Raw genomic sequence first — 20,975 nt, 5'->3', positions numbered from 1 at the left:
TCATGTTAATCTGGTCAGATAAGAGGGTGCCAGTTAGGTTCCGTGTCCATGACAATAAGGTTAAGGATGTGAGCAGTGAATGTGGGACTCCGTACTTACAAATGGACAGATGTATAAAAGTAACAACCACTCAAAAACTATACTTAGGTGGTACATAAAACTGAATGGCAAAAAAAAAAAAACAAAAAAAAAACTGAATGGCAAAGGATCTATCTCCTTTTTTAGTGTGCAGCAATGCAGCAGGGGTGGATTTAGAAGCAATTCTCCTTCCTAGTTAGATTAAACCAAATAGAATTGTATTGGGTCTTTCACCTCCTTGTGTGGAGTGATTCCCATCAGGAGGCCAACAACAGTCACTGCTGAACTGAAAAAAGTTCTGTAGTCAGAGATGCTCCATCCAAATAGCAGGTTAAACTGAAAAGGAGAAAGTCCAGTGAGAGGGTGTGGAGAGGAGGGGAGCCCATCTGCAGTTCTGTGCGGAGGTAATGGATGACAAGGCCAATGTAGAAGGCATGGGCTAGAGGCCATTTAAATCACTGTGTCTAGGTGGGGGGGGTCCAGTGGGTCATTACCAGGGCCTTGCTGGTGGATGTGGTAAAGTAACATACATTTGTGGAGGTGTAAACCTGTACCCCTAAGGCATATATTGTGGTGTAAACATTACCTCAATAAATACAGTTTTTACAAAAATTGCTATGCCTAATAAGTTCCTTCGTATTGTGTATTGTTAAGTACTGCATTTTGCTGTTTTCATGTAAATTAGATCTTTATCCTCATTTTAGAGATGAGTTTAATTATAGTTAAGTATGAATTTATAACTAAAACCAGTTTTTTACTCCACTGCCTTTTCTCCAACACTCATTGTCCACTTGCACTGATGGTTTTCCACACAGTGACTTAAGTAGTGTGATTACAAGACTCTAGTATACAAAGGAAAACAAAGACACTGGGAGCGGGGGCTTACAGCAATGGCATAGCCTGTCAGCAGGATCAAGAGGACCAGCAAGAAGCCCACCACCTCGTCCCAGGATCGGCTCAGTGTTCTGCCAATAACCTGCAGCCTGGGATTATGATGTAGCAGGTTCCACAGCTGAAGTGTTGCCAGTAGAACCAAGAATCCCACAAGGTAGGTGACAGCTGAGTTTACTTTTATCACCTCGTAGAAGCTGATGAACCTGTACCAAGGAAGGCTGACAGTTACTCAGTGTGAACTGTATGCCATCATCAGTTCCTCATGGCAGTTTCTCCAGCATGCCCACTGCTGAAATGCAGCTGCTCTCAGGCCTTTAGGTCAAAAACCGATATATGAATGATTTGTGTGGCCGCATACCTTGTGGATGTGAGAGTAATGGCAAAAGGCTGCATTGTTTGGCTGGCAAGTGTGTCATTGAATTCATCTTGGAACTCAAGACCAGCCCCCACTACGCTGGTGTGTTTTCTGTTGCACTCTGCATTGTTCTGTGGCAGTAGCCATCCATGTAATAGGCTCAACAGCACTGAGTGAAAGATCATAAACTCGGGGTGAATGAGGAGTGTTAACAATTAAATTTTGTTATATGCGAGAGGCATTTTTAGTTTTCTGCTTTATCAACTAGGTTACTTGGAAAGACACACTCCCCAAGCCACCACCTCCCATTATGAGCAATTTGGTACTCAATCACAGTTCTTTTATTGTTTAAGACGGAGGCAATGCCAAAGAGCAGGCTGGATGGACCTCAGCTGCCAACCCCCACACAGAACCACTGTCCCTATATTAAGAACCCTCTATAAAACGACCTGGGACGCTGCCTCAGGAAAAGTTTTAAATGGATTAGTGGTGCAGCATGTTGGCCACTAGAAAGATTATACTTGGTCTGGGAAATAGCTTTTCCCTATGGGAAACATCAGAGAAAGTGCCCATTGGGTACCTGAATTTATCTTGGTATGAATGAACATCCCCACCAGAAACCAACCCCATTCGGATTTAAAGGACGGGTTTGTTAGGGTTTTATTTAAGAAATTTTAGCTACATGATGCTTAGGCTTTATTCCTTGGCTACATTGTAAAATGACCAATTCTAGATTCCTGGTGTGTGAAATTTAAATGCTTAAGCCTTGATGAGCACTTACCTGGAATACAGTGAAGGCAGAACGTTTTTTAACCTGATGAGTGGTATAAATGGTTTCTAGTTAATTGTTTTCTCTCCTGTGTGCATTAGTCTGAGTTTTGTCCCAGATCTAGTAGGGGAGTAGAGGTGGAAGGGGAGTTTGCGAGAATACTTGTTTGTAAACAGTAGACTTTTGACACTGAGTAGGAATACCTTGTACCCCTCAGACTCCTTACCTGTCCCGGTCATAGCGGTATTGTGCCATGTTTTTCTTAAGAAGAGAAAAAAGCTTCATGTTAAGTCCCAAGCTGATAAAACTAATGAGGATTATGCTCATGTCCAGAACATTTCTTTTTCTAGTGAAGAATCTCCATCTCTGCTGTTTTAGTCGGCGACCCTAAACACACACACACACACACACACACCAGTCACTACTGCTCATAGAAATGTTAGAAACACCAGCAAAGCATTCATCTGGACACTTGTCATATTTAACCTGAACCCAATGGGTTATGCTCTGTGCTCTGTAATTACCCAGCTGCTGCTTCTGGAAAAGTTGGCCTCTAATACAGCTTTAATTAGTCACATTCTTTTGTTGCTTAAATTTAATCAAACTTCTAAATTAGTTATTAAGCCTGAAAACAAAATATTGTGTTTATCTTAAAATATATTCTTTGGGTGCAGTCATCTGTATTTTTTTGGTTAGTATTTGCTGTATTTTCAACCTCTTGCTATTACCTTATATAGGGGTAATACAGCTGTACAAATGTATTCATTTAGAGAATTAATGCTACAGAAAATCAAAAGAACCACTAGGTAGAAAATAAGTTCTTTAACTGTATTCAGGTTCTAGAAAAGTCCTAGTAATAGCTCATTGTAGAGTTTCCCAAATAACACCTGGCAGTCTTGAGAACTTACACCTAACATTTTCAATTCACCTGTATGAAGGCATGGTAACAGATGAGTAGATAATAGATGACTTGTGAGGTGACAGACCAGACAAAATCCTTCTTCGATGTCTGAAGGAAAGTTAAACTGTCCAGTCTTACAGAAGTAAAGAAGGCACCTGAGAATAACAAAACACCTGGAGTCAAGAGTCCTTACAACTTTTGCCCTCTTCCCTTCAAATTGTCTCTGAAATAACCCCAAGAGGTCGTCATACCCACATTGTTGGACTCCACAACCAGAGTCACTGCACAGAACAGGTTTACGTTAGCATTGAAGACCACAAATTCCACAAAAAGGCTTCTGGTGCAGTGGTCTAGCCAGTGGTTCTGTTCAAGATGTTGTAGCATCCTGGGAAAACAGAGAAGGATGGGGCGAGTTACTTCTCCATTCCATCCTATAACGGAGGGGCCTGCCATGGCATTTCCAGTATCACTCACATGCCAGGTAGGAAGCTACATTTCCCAAGGTAGAATCCCCATAAATTATTTCATGATTGCTGCTGCCCCCACTAGTGATAAATAAATATAAATTTAGAAGATTGAAAGTGAAAGTCGTCATAATAGCATGAAATAACACAGTGAAGGCACACACACAAAAAAAACCAAAACAAAACCCAAGGTTAAACATTCAAGAAAGCATATTTGGCATTTAAAGTCTGAGGAAGGGCCTCCCTTGTGGCGCAGGGGGTTAAGTGCAGCACTGTGAAGCTGTCCGCAGCCTCTGCAGTGCCAATTTGCTCCCCGCCGGCCGCAGAGATGCCTACATGGTGAGGCAGACCTCTCCTGTTTTGCCCACTGCTCCCCTCAGCAGTGTATTTCAGTCAGTCTGCCTATTCTGCTCCCCACTCTGTCTCTGGTTAATCCTCTCACCCTCCCACACATCTGGCCTGTACCCGGTTCTTGTATAAATAAATAAATCTTTAAAAAAATATAAAGTCTGAGGAAGAATTAATCTTATATGATGTGTTAACTATTTCTATTGCTAATGCTATTAATCTTTCTAACAGCTAATCAGTTTTGAGAGGGGAAAGAGATCAAAATGCCCATTATTTGGCATTATTTTTGAGTAACTTCTTGCTATAGATTTAAATGAGGTGGGCCTTCCCGGTAGCGCAGCGGTTGAGCGCTGGGGTGCGAAGCTGCCCGCAGCCTCTGCAGCACCGGTTCGATCCCCGGCTGCTGGGCGAGGGTCCCACATGGTGTGCAGACCTCTCTTGCCGCCCGCTGCTCCCCTCAGCAGTGCACTTCGTCAGTCTGCCTGCTCTGCTCCCCGCTCTGACTCTGGTGAATTCTCTTGCCCTCCCGTGCTTCTGACTGTGCCCAGTGCTTGTAAAAATAAATAAATCTTTTATGGTCAACTAATCTTTGACAAAGGAGCAAAGACTATGCATTGGAGCAAAGAAAGTTTGTTCAATAAATGGTGCTGGGAAAACTGGGTCGCTACATGCAAAAGAATGAAGCTTGACCACTACCTCACACCATACACAAAAATCAACTCAAAATGGATTAAAGAACTAGACATAAGACCTGAAACCATAAAATATATAGAAGGAAATATAGGCGAAACACTACGTGATTTGCACATCAAAGACATCTTTACAGACACATCACCCAAAACAGTGATAGTGAAGGCAAAGATAAACAGCTGGGACTACATCAAATTAAAGAGCTTCTGCACAGCAAAAGAGACAATAACAAAAACAAAGAGAAACCCCACCAACTGGGAGAACATTTTTGCACCCAACACTAATGATAAAGGACTGATCACAAAAATCTGCAAAGAGCTGATGAGACTCAACAACAACAAAGAAAATTATCCAGTCAAAAAATGGGCAGAAGAGCTAAAAAGAAACTTCTCTGAAGAGGAAATGCAAATGGCCAACAAGCATATGAAAAAATGTTCAACATCACTTGTCATCAGGGAAATGCAAATCAAAACTACCATGAGATACCATCTTACACCAGTGAGAATGGCACATATTAAAAAAACTAGCAACAACAAATGTTGGCGAGGGTGTGGAGAAAAAGGAACTCTTCTGCACTGTTGGTGGGAGTGCAAACTGGTCCAACCACTGTGGAGAGCTGTGTGGAGATTTCTGGACCTACTAAACATAGAGCTTCCATAGGATCCAGCAATTCCACTCCTAGGTATTTACCCAAAGGACACAGAAACATCAATTCCAAAGAACACCTGCACCCCTATGTTTATAGCAGCACTGTTTACAATAGCTAAGCTTTGGAAACAGCCCAAATGCCCAAAAATAGATGACTGGATCAAGAAGATGTGGTACATATATACCATGAAATATTACTCAGCATTCAAAAAAGATAAACACATGCAATTTGCAGCAACATGGATGGCGCTGGAAGGGATCATGCTCAGCGAAATAAGCCAGAAAGAAAAAGAAAAATACCAGATGGTCTCACTCATAGCAGGAATCTAGAAAACTTAAATAAGGGACCAGGAAAATGAATAACTATAAGAAAGTGAAAATCAAAATCAACAAAAAACTATGAACCAGAGACACTTTTAGGGGGCGGGGGCGGGAGGGGAGGGATTGGGGTCAGAATGGGGGGGGGCTGCAATTGTATGGGGAATATAAAAATAAAATTTATTATTTAAATAAATAAATAAATAAATCTTAAAAAAAATTTTTTAAATTAGGTAATTTCAATCTCTTCATTTGTGATTTAGTAATTTTAATTCAGGCTTTTTCATATATATAATGAGAAAGACTCAGCATTAACGTAGAAAACTACTCTGTAAGTCTATCAATTCAACTTTGGCATTTGCATTTCGATTTTGAATTGATCATATGAGATAGTATTTCTTTTTACATTTGAAGATTATAGTTTGTTCAAGCTGAGTTACCTGATTTCAACTATAGCTAAAATTGAAATTGGTATTTGTTTTGGGACTCCCTGTTGGCACAAGGGGTTAAGTCTCAGCACTATGAAGCTATCAGCAGCCACTATGAGTTGATCCGCAGCCAGGGAGCTGACCCACATGGTGCAGCAGACCTCTCCTGTCTCATCCACTGCTCCCCTCAGCAGTGTATTTCAGTAGACCCGCCTGTTCTGTTCCCCACTCTGTCTCTGGTGAAGACTATACCCCACCCCCATACCTCTGGCATACACCCTAGTGCTTGTATGCATAAATAAATTAATCTTAAAAAAAAAAAAAAAAGAAATTGGTATGGTTTTTCTAGCTGAGAAAAAGAATGAGTTTTGCCAAATTGCCACACCCACACTATCCTCTGAAGAACAAAGAATTTTTATTTATTTTTAAATTTTTTTTAAAGTTTTTTTTTTAAAAGATTTATTTATTTATTTATACAAGCACTGGGTACAGTCAGAAGCGCGGGAGGGTGAGAGAATTCACCAGTGCCAGAGTGGGGAGCAGAACAGGCAGAAGGACCGAAGTACACTGCTGAGGGGAGCAGCGGGCGGCAGGAGAGGTCTGCGGCCTCCGGTGGCCGGGGAGCAGCCGGGGATCGAACCAGCGCTGCAGAGGCTGCAGGCAGCTTCGCAACCCAGCGCTCAACCGCTGCGCCACCAGGGAGGGCCCAAGAACAAAGAATTTTTAAACTAAAAGATATATGTCCTTAAAAGTATAACCTAAAAAAGGGTCTGAAAAGTGTCATAGACAGTACAATAACATTACAATGGCTGATGAAACTACTCAAATGGATCCTAAGTTCCCAATTGTCCTAAAAACGGACATCAGCAAACATCCTGGCCTCTTATTTGGAGCTCAGGCTGGCTTACCTGACTGCAGTACTGGAGTTTCTTCCCAGTCTCACAACATATCCTCCTCCTGAGTAGATGGCAAATTCCCCTTGAATAGGATGGCTACCCACTGTCTCTTGATTCTGATAATGCCAAATGCTGTCTGATTTTGTGATGTTTGTATCAGGAGGTCCCCAGTTAACCCCATAGTTCTCTGTATCCTCCTGAACATGGTGAGATGGGTTCACTTGTTCTTGGGGAGATACTGTAGTTGGAAAGAGGATGGCACCAGGAATGCGAATCTGACGAAGCAGAACATTGCCCAAAAGCAAGGAGTTCCCATCAGTAATAAATCCTAGTAAGAGAACACACATAGGAAACTGTTTTAACAACTGCCTCATTAAGTCAGTAACAAACTGCACACTTTCACTACTATTTTAAAAAAAAAGCATGTTTGGAGTTATTAGCTAATGCAAGCAGATAAGAAATAAGAGGAATCAAAATAAAGGAGAAAGTGAAATGATCAATTTGTAAATGATAACTGATTTAGATAAATTAAGGATCATCAACTGAAAGATGATAGCAAGATGGAACAGGAGGTCCCCTGCTTATATCTCTCTCTAACAACAATGACGTGCGGCTAGCCATCCATGGACAGTGTCTTTGTGGGAGCTTGGGATTCAGGTAGGAGACTGAGGACCATTTTGAGAAGGCAGACCCATGCAGGTGGCTGACTCACCCATTATGTCCTGGCTCTAGATTCAGAAACAGTTCTATACCCCTGCAGACTCAGCTACAGTCCCACAGACCTCAGTCCTGAATGGTTAGTAAACCAGCTCCACACCCTCTCAGCTGTGGTGCAGAAGCCCTGAGAAGTGATTATGCCAAATTCAGTCTGACAGTGGATCCTGAAATGGTTCTATCGCTAGGCTACACCAGCCTGTGCTAGCCACAGTACACAAGCAGCCCGGCCAGTATAGGGCTCTCTTGGGAGACACGCCCCAGAAGTAGGCCTGTTGACTGCACCTAACTACAAATCCAGAAACTGCCCTATAATCCAGCTCCAGTCCTTCCTAGCCACAGTCAGGAAACATGCCCAGGAGGGGACCTGGCAGGAGCCATCACCATCCCTCCCTCTAGAACTGGGTCTGCAGACATTGGTCCTGACGGTTGGTCTGATGAAGCACTGGGAGTTGGTTCTGGCCCCTCTCTGCCATTGTACAGGCCGGTCCTGCTTGCCCAGGGACCCACCCAATGATCTAGTAGGAGCCCTCCCTTGGGCCTTGTGGGACCCAACACACCTGGTAACAGCCCCACCTTCTGTGGACCCCAAAGCAGATTGCCATGCCAGGGACAGCCCGACTGAACAAGGTTCTGGAGTCAGTCCTGTCTACTCATGGACCAGATAGGAGCTACCTGACCAAGACCCTGCTAAGAGGCCCATCAATCATGAAACCCTCTGTGGATCCCGCAACAGACACATGACTCAATTCCAACCCAGTTTAATTGAGATTCTGGAGCTAACCCCTTCAGCCAGAAAGCTGCAAGGTCTTTACCCTGAAACCAGTCTGTTATGACTGGAAAAGGCATTTGGGCCTCAAATGTGCACAACAATGCAAGGCTTTATGGGTCACAATGTCAAAATAAACTCGACATCTCTAAGGGAAAATAATAAAGCTCCAATAACTACCTCAAAGAAAGGGAGATGTACAAATTGCCTGACAATTCAAAACAATCACTGTAGGGAAAAATACAAGAGAACACAGACAGCTAAATGAAATTAGTTAAACAATGCATGAACGACATCACTTATAAGGGAAATGCAAATTAAATCCACAATGAGGTAACACCTCACCCCTGTGAGAATGGCTTATGTCAAAAAGAAACAACAAATGATGAGGATGTGAAGGAACACTCATCCACTGTTGATGGGAACACAATTCAGTGTAGCTTCTGTGGAAAACAGGAAGGATATCTCTTAAAAATATAAACATGGAGATCCCATAGGACCCAGCAATAACTCTGCTAGAATATGAAAACTCTAATACAAAGAGACTGAAAACTCCAATGTTCACAGCAGCATTTTCCGCAATAGCAATAGCTCTTACCTCTGTAATCCCCATACAGGTTAGGAAGGAGGGTGCGATTGGCCCAGGGGTAGAAATGCTTAAGGATTTTTATCTCTGAGAAACCATGAGAAAAGCTCTTCCAAATAGCTTGATGGAGGTAAAATCTATTGGAGTTCTGTGCAGAGTAGACTGTAGTCATCAACAGGGCAAGAAAGAGGATTTGTACTGGTGGAAAGGTAAAAAAATATCATGGTTGAGTGGTTAACTTAGAAACCTTCTATACACTTTTCTCCCCATATTTTTCAAATGAAAAAAAAAAAAAGGTTCATCCTAACAATTATAAATGCATAAGCCAACACATGTGGCTCTTAGTGATATCAACAGACATCGACAGATCCTCCCCACAATGACCCCAGCACTAAGTTATAAATTTTACTTAAGATACATAAAATCTCATAAAAACCACCCTTCCATCATGTTCCCTCTTCTTATTCCCCCCTCCATCTGTGGAGACTATGGAGTCCATCTATGTTCACAAGAAGGGAGAGCATGAAAAATCATTTGTTTTCTGTGGTTGAGAGAAGCCAATAATCCAAACTCTAGAGGCACTGAATCAGCTACACTGCCCTTAAAGAACAGACATTTTCCAAAGCTTATTCATTTTTCCTCCACCCTGTGAGGGAAGTAGGTCAAGTTGTGCCATTACATTTAGGAGGTAGAGAAAGTGATTTATTCAAGCACATATTTATACCTGAGGACTCTAACTTCAGGAGTACGTCCCCTTAGCATACTACCTCATTTCCTGAAACGCAGACTTTTTCAAGGTAAGCATTTTAAGACACTATTCCCCCTTTTACATTTTCCAATTTATTGTTGCTCCCCCTTTCCTCACTGGGAAATGTGCTACAGAATTGACATGCTAACATTTTCTTCTCCATACCCCAAATATCTCCCATCAGCTTGAGGATTCTGGTCTCTTTCACAGTTCTTTCTGGGCACTTAATTGGACTGTCCATAGCTGGAGCTACATAGACGGGGTTGTTCATATCTCTTGAGCCAGGTGATGATGTGGAACATTGTGCTGTTGAAAAATTCAAATGTGGACCAAAAAACACTAAATTTCATTAAGCAGTTATTCATCAGCATTTGTTGAACATCTATGAGTACCTGCAGATCTACTGAGGTACACTGCTGAGGGGAGCAGCGGGCGAGTCAGGAGAGGTCTGCTGTGCCATGTGGGTTGCTCCCTGGCCGGGGATTGAACTCGTGCTGCAGAGGCTTCAGACAGCTTCATAGGTTGTGTCACCAGGAGGACCCCCATGCAATTCTTAATTAAAAAAACTCACAATAGGGCCTCCCTGGTGGTGCAGTGGGTTGAGCATAGCACTGTGAAGCTGTCCGCAGCCTCTGCAGCACGGGTTTGATTCCTGGCCAGCCAGGGAGATTCCCACATGGTGTGACAGACCTCTCCTGTCACACCTGCTCCTCCCCTCAGCAGTGCTTTCAGTTGTCTGCCTGCTCTTCTCCCCGATCTGTCTCTCGTGAATTCTCTCACCCTCCTGCACCTCTGGTCTGCATCCCAGCTCTTGTATAAATTAAAAAAAAAAAATCTTTTAAAAAAACCCCAAAAATGAGCCTCCCTGGTGGCGCAGCGGTTGAGCGCTGGGTTGCGAAGCTGCCCACAGCCTCTGCAGTGCAGGTTCGATCCCTGGCTGCTAGGCGAGGGTTCCACATGGCGCGCAGACCTCTCCTGCCGCCTGCTGCTCCCCTCAGCAGTGTACTTCATCGGTCTGCCTGTTCTATTCCCCGCTCTGGCTCTGGTGAATTCTCTCACCCTCCCGCGCTTCTGACTGTACCCAGTGCTTGTATAAATAAATAAATAACTCTTTAAAAAAAAAAAAAACCCAAAACTCACTATGCAGTCTTCTTTAAGCAAGACATGTATTATTTACATGATTAAAACACTTAATTTTCCTGCGACCAGCTTTTTTGGTCTAGCATTGTGTTTGTGGATTGCTCCTTGTGATAATAATAAATAGGTCTAGTTAGTTATTTAGAGAGGAGACTCAGGTGTGGTGACTGAATGTGGGTAATAACAGGAACTTAGGACTTTGCTGACGTCTTTTAAAGAATGGTGATGCTCTTAACTGAAATGAGAATATACAGGAAAGAAGTGGATTTGTGGGGTAGGCAAATAATTCCATCCAGGCACATATAACCTGAGACAGCTGCAGGTATTTAGACACTGACGGTGAGCAACTGGAAACAGCACCTGGGTTAGGTGCAACGAAGACTGAGGCGATCTAGAGCACAGGTGAGAGTGGAGGCGTGGAGAGAGGGTTGACCCAGGGAGGACAGCACTAGTAGCCTGGCCACAGGCTGGTTAGCCCCAGGCAGAGTAGGAGGCACCACCGGCTGACTGGAGACAAGAGCCCTGACTGGATGACTTTATCTGAGTCAGTGAGGTGCTGCAATTTCACTGTGGCACTCTAACTTGCTCTTTGCAAAATTAGATCTTAGTTGTTAGAACAACTTGATTACCCAAGAGTGCCAAGATCCTCCTGGTTTGTTGTTCCTTCTCTTTGTTGAGCCGTGGCATCCTGTTTAGCATCAGTGAGAATAATAAAGCCAGTGAGATCACCTAGGCAGGAAAAACACAGAAGAATCTAATGAGTAGATAAGGCAGGATCCAAAAAGGTGACATCATGATGTAAAGGAGAAGTGGACATTATTAATAAAGTTCAATCATTTTCCTCTTTATTTTTATGAAAGCCTGAGATTAAGTATTTTCATATTTTTTTGGGCAGAATCATCGGGATCTGATGGGGTCTTAGGAGTCTGAGGTTAATATGTGTTTTTGCTTATAGTCCATAAATATGCTTGATTAGGAAAGCTTAAATTATTAAGTGATTTGTGATTTGCAGAAGTTGTTCAATAACACCTGTCCTTGGAAGACCTTTGAATAGAGAAGATAGACATTTTAAAAAAGTTCCCAGATGAAGTCTGTTATGCTAAGTAGTCATGGAATCCTAGCATTAAGAATGAAGTATCTGTTAGGGGAGACAAGTATCTCCCACTCCTTAAATTTCTGTGTTGGGGGCCTCCCCGGTGGCGCAGCGGTTGAGCGCTGGGTTGCGAATCTGCCTGCAACCTCTGCAGCCGGTTCAATCCCCGGCTGCTCCCCGGCCACCAGAGGAGGGTCCCACATGGCGCGCAGACCTCTCCTGCCGCCCGCTGCTCCCCTCAGCAGTGTCCTTTGGTCCTTCTGCCTGCTCTGCTCCCCGCTCTGGCTCTGGTGAATTCTCTCACCCTCCCGCGCTTCTGACTGTACCCAGTGCATGTATAAACCAAACAAACAAACAAATAATAAATAAATAAATAAGACATGCCTCTAGAAAATTAAAAAAAAAAAAAAAATTAAAAAAAAAAAAAAAATTTCTGTGTTGGGTAGGAGAGTGAGCCATTCCTCAGGAGAAAGGCTCAAAGGTGAAGTTCCACACAACCACCCCTCCCCTGACCTGTGCAGGTGATTCGGCTGTAGCTGCTCTGCCCAGATCCCCCAGGGTAGCAGAGGGTTGAGACCCTTCTTTCTGTTTCCACTTTTGTAGTTTAATGAGCTTGAGGAGGCAATTCTGGAGTGTCTGCTCTAAAGACTGAAAGTTGTTCTCCAGTGGAATGTCTCAAGGACTAGATTTTTGGGATAAAGGCATAAACATGTATTATCTTTTCAAACCTTACACATTTGCTAGATCCTTTGCTGCAATGATACCTGTAATTAACACATCCACTTCTACCTCTTCTGTTACTCTTTGTATATTTTTCCAATTTTTTAAACTGAAGTAACACGTGTTAATATGTTAAATATTATAAGTATTTGCAAAAGAAGAAAAATTAGAGAAAAAACCCTTAAAACCTGGAATATATCCTTTTCATTTTTGTCTTAAAATAGCTGTACTTGCTATTCACTTCATAACATTTTCTGTGGTGTTTGCAGTGGTGGCTTGGCATTTCATTAGATGGAAATGGTTGTTTCCTAATATATATTAAACAATGTTCTATTTTTAGACATTTAAGTTGTTGCCAATTAATTTTATTATTATAAACCTGAATTTCCTTGAAGAGATACTTAGAGGTGAAACTCACTGAGCAGAGGGATGCAGAATTTGAAGATTTTTACTGCAGACTGACAATTTCAACAAGCATGAGCATCCATTTCCCCTGTCATCACATTGTATTACCATCTTTCTTTGCCATTTTAATTTTACAAAATCATGTTTATTAAAGTAATGTTGGTTGGGCCTCCCCAGTGGCACAGCAGTTGAGCGCTGGGTTGCGAAGCTGCCCGCAGCCTCTGCAGCGCCGGTTCGATCCCTGGCTGCTCCCCAGCGGCCGGAGGAGGGTCCCACATGGCGCCCGCTGCTCCGCTCAGCAATGTACTTCGGTCCTTCTGCCTGCTCTGCTCCCCGCTCTGGCTCTGGTGAATTCTCTCACCCTCCCGTGCTTCTGACTGTACCCAGTGCTTGTATAAATAAATAAATAAATCTTAAAAAATAAAAATAAAAATAAAAATAAAAAAAAATAAAAAAAAAAAGTAATGTTGGTTTACAACACCGTATATGTCTTAGGGGTACAAGCTGACACCTTTACAGATGTCTGTGACCACCAAGCCCATCACCACAGCCATCCATCATCGTTCAGTGAGCCCATCTTCCCTTTGTTCTTTGCCCCTACTTGGCCCTCTGATAACCTCAGTTCTGCAGCCCAATTTTAAGGGTTTGGTTTAGTCTGTTCCTTTGTTTTTTTTTTTTTTTTTTTTTTTTATAGAGGCATGCTTTATTTATTTGTTTGCTGGTTTGTTTGTTTGTTTTTGTTTATACATGCACTGGGTACAGTCAGAAGCGCGGGAGGGCGAGAGAATTCACCAGAGCCAGAGCGGGGAGCAGAGCAGGCAGAAGGACCGAAGCACACTGCTGAGGAGAGCAGCGGGCGGCAGGAGAGGTCTGCGCGCCATGTGGGACCCTCCTCTGGTGGCCGGGGAGCAGCCGGGGATCGAACCGGCGCCGCAGAGGCCGCGCGCAGCTTCGCAACCCAGCGCTCAACCGCTGCGCCACCGGGGAGGCCCTCCTTTGTTGTTTTTTTTTTTATATTTCACATATGAGGAATTCATCTAGTATTTGCCTTTCTCTCTCTGACTTATTTTGCTTATTATAATCCCCTCCAGTTCCATTCATATTGTAACAAACATTCTTTGTCATTTTTAACAGCAAAAGTGGAAAGTTATTGTTCTACTTCTAAGATCAGGAACAAGACAAGGATACTCACTTTTTTTATTTAAACAAACACCTGCTCTTTATTTATTAATTTTTAAAAAAGATTTACTTATTTATGCATACAAGAGCTAGGGTACAAGCCAGAGATGTGGGGGTTGAGAGGATTCACCAGAGACAGAGCGGGAAAACAGAACAGGCAAACTGACTGAAATACACTGCTGAAGGGAGTAGCAGGAGAGACAGGAGAGGTCTGCTGCACCATGTGGGTTGCTCCCTGGCTGCCCAGGGATCGAACTCATATTGCAGAGGCTGTGGATTGCTTTATAATGCGGTACTTAACCCCTTGTGCCACCAGGGAGGCCCAAGGATATTCACTCTTACTATTATTTAACATAGTATAGGAAGTCTTGGCCAGAGCAGTTAAATAAGAGGTACCCAGATTGGAAAGAAGAAAGTAAAACTGTTAATACATGTGGATAATGTGATTTGACACACAAACCCTAAAGACTCCAGCAGAAAACTTAAGACTAAATTGTAGACTACAAAATCAGTATTCAAAAATCTGCTGTATTCTATCTGCAACCAATGCCCTAACATAAAGAGAAATGAAGACATCAACATAATTTAACAAATATTTATATTTAACATATACATATTTCTTGAACTTTCTTTTTTTTTTTTTTTAAAGAGTAGCATTTTTTTTTTAATAGAGGCATGTTTTTATTTTTTTATTTATTTGTTTGTTTGTTTTGTTTATACAAGCACTGGGTACAGTCAGAAGCGCGGGAGGGTGAGAGAATTCACCAGAGCCAGAGCGGGGAGCAGGGCAGGCAGAGGGACCGAGGTACACTGCTGAGGGGAGCAGCGGGCGGCAGGAGAGGTCTGCGCGCCATGTGGGACCCTCCTCAGGTGGCCAGGGAGCAGCTGGGGATCGAACTGGCGCCGCAGAGGTCGCCGGCAGCTTCGCAACCCAGCGCTCAACCACTGCGCCACCGGGGAGGCCCAATTTTCTTGAACTTTCTTGTCCAGTCCTCTCCAGGACACATGCATCGCCAATGCATGCAACCACCTGGGAGGCTTTTAAACATGCTGGGCCAGAGATTATGATTTAGCTGGTAGGGAGCAAGGCCTGGGCATTAAGAATTTTCAAAGCTTCCCTGGTGTGCTTGTGTTTGCCTAGGCCCAACTTCTAGGTTTCTTAAAGCAGAGGCAATTCTGTCACTAAAATGCAGAACTTTGAAAAGTGCACAGGTCAGACATGTCGGTTTCTTCAACAAATATACTGTAAAAAAGTAGCAAAAATAGACAATGAGAGAAAAAGGGAGGAGGAAACAATAGGTATGATGTTAGAGAGACACCCACTAACCGCAACACAACTACAAAATGAGCTTTGAGGCAACTGGGAAAAGCTGAACATTGATTTTTCAAAACTGTGGCAAAATATATACAATGAAAATCCTTAATATCTTAATCTTTTTAAAGTGCATAGTTCAGTAAAGAGTGGCTATTAAGAAATTATTGCTAGGGCCTTCCTGGTGGTGCAGGCGGTTGAGTGCAGCGCTGTGAAGCTATCCGCAGCCTCTGCAGTGCTGGTTCGATCCTTGCCGGCCTTGGAGCAACCACATGGCGATCAGATCTCTCCTGTCTCACCTGCTGCTCCCCTCAGCAGTGTATTTCATCAATCTACCTGTTCTGTTCCCCACTCTCTCTGGTGAATCCTCTCACCCTCCTGCGCATCTGGCCTGTACCCTGGGCTCTTGTATAAATTAAAAAAAAAAATCTAAAGAAAAAAATTATTGCTATTTAGGCATGATAATGATTTTATATTTATGTTTTTTAAAGAGTCTATCTTTTAGGAATATATGAATATTTGGGCCTCCCTGGTGGCAGGGGTTAAAGATACAGTGCGATCAAGCTATTGCCAGCCTCTGCAACATGAGTTCGATCCCCGGCCAGGGAGCTGACCCACGTAGTGCAGCAGACCTCTCGCCCGCTGCTCCTCTCAGCAGTGTATTTCAGTAGATCTGCCTTTTCTGCTGCCCATTCTGTCTCACTCCCCACTCTGTCTCTGGTTAATCCTCTCACCACCCCCCACCCCATCCCTGGCCTACACACCAGTTCTTGTATGCATAAATAATCTTTTTTTAAAAAAAGAAATAAATGACTATTTATGGATAAAATGATACAAAGGCTGGCTTATTTTTTCCAAAGTAGATGAAACGAATTGGCCACAAATTGATAGTTAAAGCTGGGGAACAGCACCAGGCCCATTATACAGGTCTCTACAGTTTTAAGTTTGATAACCACCCCCTTTTATGTTTTACTCTCTTCACCATTCCACCTGTGTCCACACCCCATCTGCCTCCCACCCCTTTAATTAAAAGTTTTATGTTGCTTATTTTTTCCTTCAAAGTAAGCCTTCTGTTGCTACTGATTTCCTTTTATTTTTTTGAAGATTTATTTATTTATTTATACAAGCACTGGGTACAGTCAGAAGCACGGGAGGGTGAGAGAATTCACCAGAGCCAGAGCGGGCAGACTGAAGTACACTGCTGAGGGGAGCAGCGGGCGTGGCAGGAGAGGTCTGCGCGCCATGTGGGACCCTCCCCCAGCGGCCGGGAATCGAACCGGCGCTGCAGAGGGTGCAGGCAGCTTCACAGTCCAGCACTCAACCGCTGTGCCACCAGGGGAGGCCCACTGATTTCCTTTTTATTTGTCCGTTTAAACTATTTTTTTTTTAAAGATTTATTTATTTATACAAGCACTGGGTACAGTCAGAAGCGCTGGCGGGTGAGAGGATTCACCAGAGCCAGAGCGGGGAGCAGAGCAGGCAGACTGATGAAACACACTGCTGAGGGGAGCAGCAGGCAGCAAGAGAGGTCTGTCGCGCCATGTGGGACTCTCGCCAGTGGCCAGAGATCGAACTGGCGCTGCAGAGGCTGCGGGCAGCTTCACAGCCCAGCGCTCAACCACTGAGCCACCGGGGAGGCCCTCCCTTTAAACTTCTAATCCTTTTCAGCTGTGCTTCTACTAGCCTATCAGTGTTGTTAGTTTTTTTCCTGTGATTACTCCACACAGATATGACAAATCTCACTCTGCCTTCTTTTTGTGCAAATTGTTGGAACTATTATGCATTTGATCTGACACCCACAGACCTGGGTTTCCCGAACTTCCAATTTCCCCCACGCCGGCATGACCCGTTTTTCACTTACCTTTATTGGCTGGCTGATGAAGATATTTTGAAGCACTGAAAGTACCAATGATATAACCCAGCTAGTGGCTTGATCTTTGCTCAGTTTCAGGCTATAAAGTGCTGTAAAAAATGCTGCGGCCAGGCTGGTGACACCCAGAACAAGCCAGCAGATGTAAGTCAGACATCTGGGCAGGCTGCGAGAGGTGAATGTCTTTCCTTCTTCTGGGCTCAGGATGGGGAAGCTGGTGGTCTCCCTGAAGAACATAAGTTGAAGGAACACAATCATAGCTAACAGATGAGAAAGAGGTTTGGGAAGATGCCAGGTGCTAAAGCTCGGTGTGGGGCATTACCTGGGTGAGCCTAGCTCTGTGGGCAGAGTACTTGCTTCCAAGAGTTCCTGGAGTTTCTGCAGTTGGCTGACTGCATCTAAGAAGTTACAAGTCTGGCCAGCTAGGCTGGAGCCCCATGTGCTCAGGTGACACTTCACCTTCTGCAGAACTCTGTGCAGGTAGCGGCAGAAATGATGATGGTTTTCAGGAACCACTGGAAATACATGCCCAGTTTACACTTTAACAAGTAGAGTTCAATAAATAGTAATTATTGGCAGAAATTAGCAACTCATGAATTGGGGACAGCATTAAATTTTCCAGCCAATAGACATCCACAGTGTTACTGTATTCTCTGTGTGCACTGATGAACTTGAGCAATGTGTAAGAGTCTACACTTTGATTTATATTTTAGAAACCCGATGGAGCTTTTTCACAGCATGGTAGTACATGTGACCTATATACTAGGTAAATGCCCAGGAGGCATTTACCAAGTATTATTATATTTGAGAATCCATAAATTGCATAATCTCACCATTTCCTTGAAGAAAAGGAATAACGAGTCTCAGTAACTTCCAACAAAGCAGATAGAATATGAGGGTCTGATACAGAGAACATTCCTATGGGATCTTCCTGATCCTTTACTTTGTGTCACCAGATATACTGTCTCAAAAGTCACTAGAGGGATCAAAGCTAGCAGTTCTATAATGAGAGTCTGAAGAAGAACATGTTGAAGGCTGTCTCATCTGGAGAGGTATAGATAAGTAAGACAGTAAGAGGTGAGCAAGGGAGTGGGGGGAGAAAAAAAGATTAGTTACTAAATCCTACTGAACTTTACCATTTGTCCAATAGGATTCCACCTGCTGATGACAACCTGGACCTTCTAAGTGAGAATGAACAAGGCTGGATAAAAGTTTCACGAGCTTGTTAATGTCGCAAGAACTCCATGAAGATCGCTCACTCTCTGAGAGTCTGTATGTCTTTCTCCTGAGCAGGAATCCAATGGTTTCCTTTAGTTCCTGAATACAGCACCATGTTGAGAAACATTAGTCTGTTTTACATCACTCAGGACTAGTAGCAATTGTAGATGGTGATGAGGCTGATTCTCAACCCAAAGGGGCATATGCATAGGTAAAGAACTTCAATTTATCATTTCGTTACATTTTTCAAGGTGACTTCTTGAAGCTTTAAAACTATTGTTCTGAGAGAATACAGACTGAAAGAGGGACAGTTGAATCCAATATCCAACACTAAACTCCCAGGTAGTGCACTCTACATCCACATTCAATTCTCAGGATACTTCGTAATCCAAAGAAAAACCAGAGACACAATGGGTCAAAGCTCAGGGGACAGGAATTAGGGAAAGGCTTCTAAGGGTAAGATGACCCCAAGAGCCTTCTAAGAGATGCTTTCTATTACAGGGGCATCAGCAGCATGTCATTGACCTAAAACCTGATGCCAAGCTTACCTCAACTATCTGTGTGTGAGAGAGAGGCTCAAAAGAAGCATCTGAGAGACAGGAGGCCTGGATGGGGGGAAACTGAGGCAGAGGTTCCTGCAGTTGAATCATCTGGAAGAGCCGCCCAATCGCCAGATTGATTGGGAAAAGGATGACAGCAGTTTGGATGCTGATAAACAGTTCAGACCAAGTCACAGCAAATGGACCCACTGAAAAAAAAAACATTGCATCCACCTTCATCCTCAATACTTAAAATCATCCCAGTTATTTCTCTTCCAGGTATAAGTATTTATTTAGCAACTGAAGCATCTAAGGATGGAAAATTATTATGCAGTGAAGGAAGATCTTAATGTGCTCCAAAGGCTGCTTTGTTTATTAATGAATGAGAGCAGTGGGGAAAGTTGTTAAGAATACTCTAATATTAGAGCTGCAAAGGAAAATGAAGGCATGACTCTTCCTAATCCTGAAAGCAAGGGCAGTGGAATATATTAAAAATAAACATGTCACAAACAGCTTGTCCATACCTTGCTCATCTCTTTTGGTGGTGGAGTCGTTTATTTTCCAGAACATAATATTGATGACCATGTTGCAAAGCAGTAGGGTCAGGCAGCAAGTGAGCCGCTGGACTCTTGTAAACTGGTTCCAAGGATGTCGAGTAGCAACTGAGAGCCACAGATAATCCTGGGTGAACTTTTCTACGATCATGGAGGAGAACAGGTATCTAAACAAGTAAATTAGAATGGGAAAGACATGAGATTTCATTCTGAAAGTGTCATAGAAAGTGTGATCTGCTTGGCAAAAAGCTATATAGCAATGACCCAACACATGTAGGATGAAGCCTTCAAGTGATACGATAACTATGTGTTATTTTAGGATAGAAAGGTTTTGAGGCTAAGGATAATTTATATTGTATGTGAGGTTAAACTGCAAAAACTACTGTTTTAGCTTTATAAGAGTTCTGAAACATCTTCACTTGTCAAACTTTAGGCTTCCATGCAACACAGTTTGGTAAATTCATACTTTGATTATCTTCTCTCCTCTAAATACGAAAGAACTAGAAATGAGATGCAAAAAGAACCAAAAATATTGACTTAGTTTATTGACATCTCTGAGGAAGAGAAATAGAATGACAAAACAAGGTGAGTTGTGGGTGAGGTGGGGAGCCACAACATTAAAACTGCTAATCAGATAAGAATATAGGGGAATAGGAGAGAAAGAGGGGGAAAATTTTAACAATAATATCAATCAATATGAACATTCCAAAACTCCTCAACACATGAAGAAACCTAATGCTAAGAAAGGCAGCCAACACAATAACTCTGCCTATAATAAATTGATTTTATAGACATTCTGGCCAGGATTTTAATAAAAGTATTCCAGGTTGCTGAAAAATGTAAGTAAGGAATAATATTCACTTAAGAAGAATAAAAAAATTATGAAAATAAATAAAGTTAGGAATCTTGAAACTAAAATATATGGTTACTAAAACAAAACATTTAGGAGATAGGGATACAGTTGAAGAGAAAATTAGTAAACTGAAACATAGTACTAAATAGTTCACCCAGCACACATGTCACAGAGACAAAGAATGGGAAACAGATAGGCAATAATGGTTTAAAAACATGAAGGATGGCTTGAGAGGCTCTAATATATAGTAAGGAATTGTCAGAGGATTTCAGAAGCAACACCTGAAAAGCTTTCAGAATTAAAGATGAGATTCTGTATATAAAAGGTACATTCTATGTTAAATGTATTTTACCATGATAAAAATTTTTAAGTACACTGTGAGTACCAAACAGGAGAAAAAGTAAATCCACAGTAAAGAAGAGCCATGGTAAATACTGGAACATTAAGGGTAAAGGGGAAATACTGAAAAGAGAAAAGGCAGTATACTTT

General features: G+C 42.6%; 1 protein-coding gene and 1 long non-coding RNA gene across 23 annotated transcripts in view; one reads left to right on the top strand and one right to left on the bottom strand.

Moving 5' to 3' along the window:
* Positions 1-20,975, bottom strand: part of PKD1L3 (polycystin 1 like 3, transient receptor potential channel interacting) — a 77,539-nt gene that overhangs the window by 25,059 nt on the left and 31,505 nt on the right. For 15 of the 18 annotated variants that reach the window (XR_008552419.1, XR_008552415.1, XR_008552416.1 and 12 more), the window contains 14 exons: positions 19,604-19,800; positions 19,089-19,288; positions 18,459-18,639; positions 17,645-17,837; positions 17,314-17,548; positions 11,373-11,472; positions 9,772-9,912; positions 8,871-9,056; positions 6,802-7,117; positions 3,249-3,382; positions 3,025-3,152; positions 2,323-2,483; positions 965-1,175; positions 313-414 (listed from right to left, as the gene is read on the bottom strand). Coding sequence is in view for 9 of the 18 variants with exons in the window: in XM_054696969.1 (XP_054552944.1) it covers positions 313-414; positions 965-1,175; positions 2,323-2,483; positions 3,025-3,152; positions 3,249-3,382; positions 6,802-7,117; positions 8,871-9,056; positions 9,772-9,912; positions 11,373-11,472; positions 17,314-17,548; positions 17,645-17,837; positions 18,459-18,639; positions 19,089-19,288; positions 19,604-19,800 (2,485 nt within the window). In the remaining 9 variants the exon portion in view is untranslated. Of the gene's footprint in view, positions 1-312; positions 415-964; positions 1,176-1,902; positions 2,217-2,322; positions 2,484-3,024; positions 3,153-3,248; positions 3,383-6,801; positions 7,118-8,870; positions 9,057-9,771; positions 9,913-11,372; positions 11,473-17,313; positions 17,549-17,644; positions 17,838-18,458; positions 18,640-19,088; positions 19,289-19,603; positions 19,801-20,975 lie in introns of those variants that run through there. The other 3 variants (XR_008552420.1, XM_054696970.1, XM_054696971.1) reach the window with 3 other exon arrangements.
* On the top strand, positions 660-19,787 carry LOC119249030 (uncharacterized). Of its 5 annotated transcripts, none has more exons than XR_005126040.2 (5): positions 660-1,126; positions 17,398-17,466; positions 18,279-18,374; positions 18,473-18,751; positions 19,042-19,787. It is a non-coding gene; the product is annotated as an uncharacterized LOC119249030 (long non-coding RNA). The 5 variants fall into 5 exon arrangements; XR_005126042.2 differs by having other exon boundaries at positions 17,398-17,497; positions 18,473-18,594; XR_005126039.2 differs by having other exon boundaries at positions 17,398-17,497.

This window comes from Talpa occidentalis, unplaced genomic scaffold (assembly GCF_014898055.3).
Source record: "Talpa occidentalis isolate TD23 unplaced genomic scaffold, MPIMG_talOcc4v2.1 talOcc4.17, whole genome shotgun sequence".
Classification (NCBI taxonomy): domain Eukaryota; kingdom Metazoa; phylum Chordata; class Mammalia; order Eulipotyphla; family Talpidae; genus Talpa; species Talpa occidentalis.
This window is presented reverse-complemented; position numbering and strand designations above follow the sequence as displayed.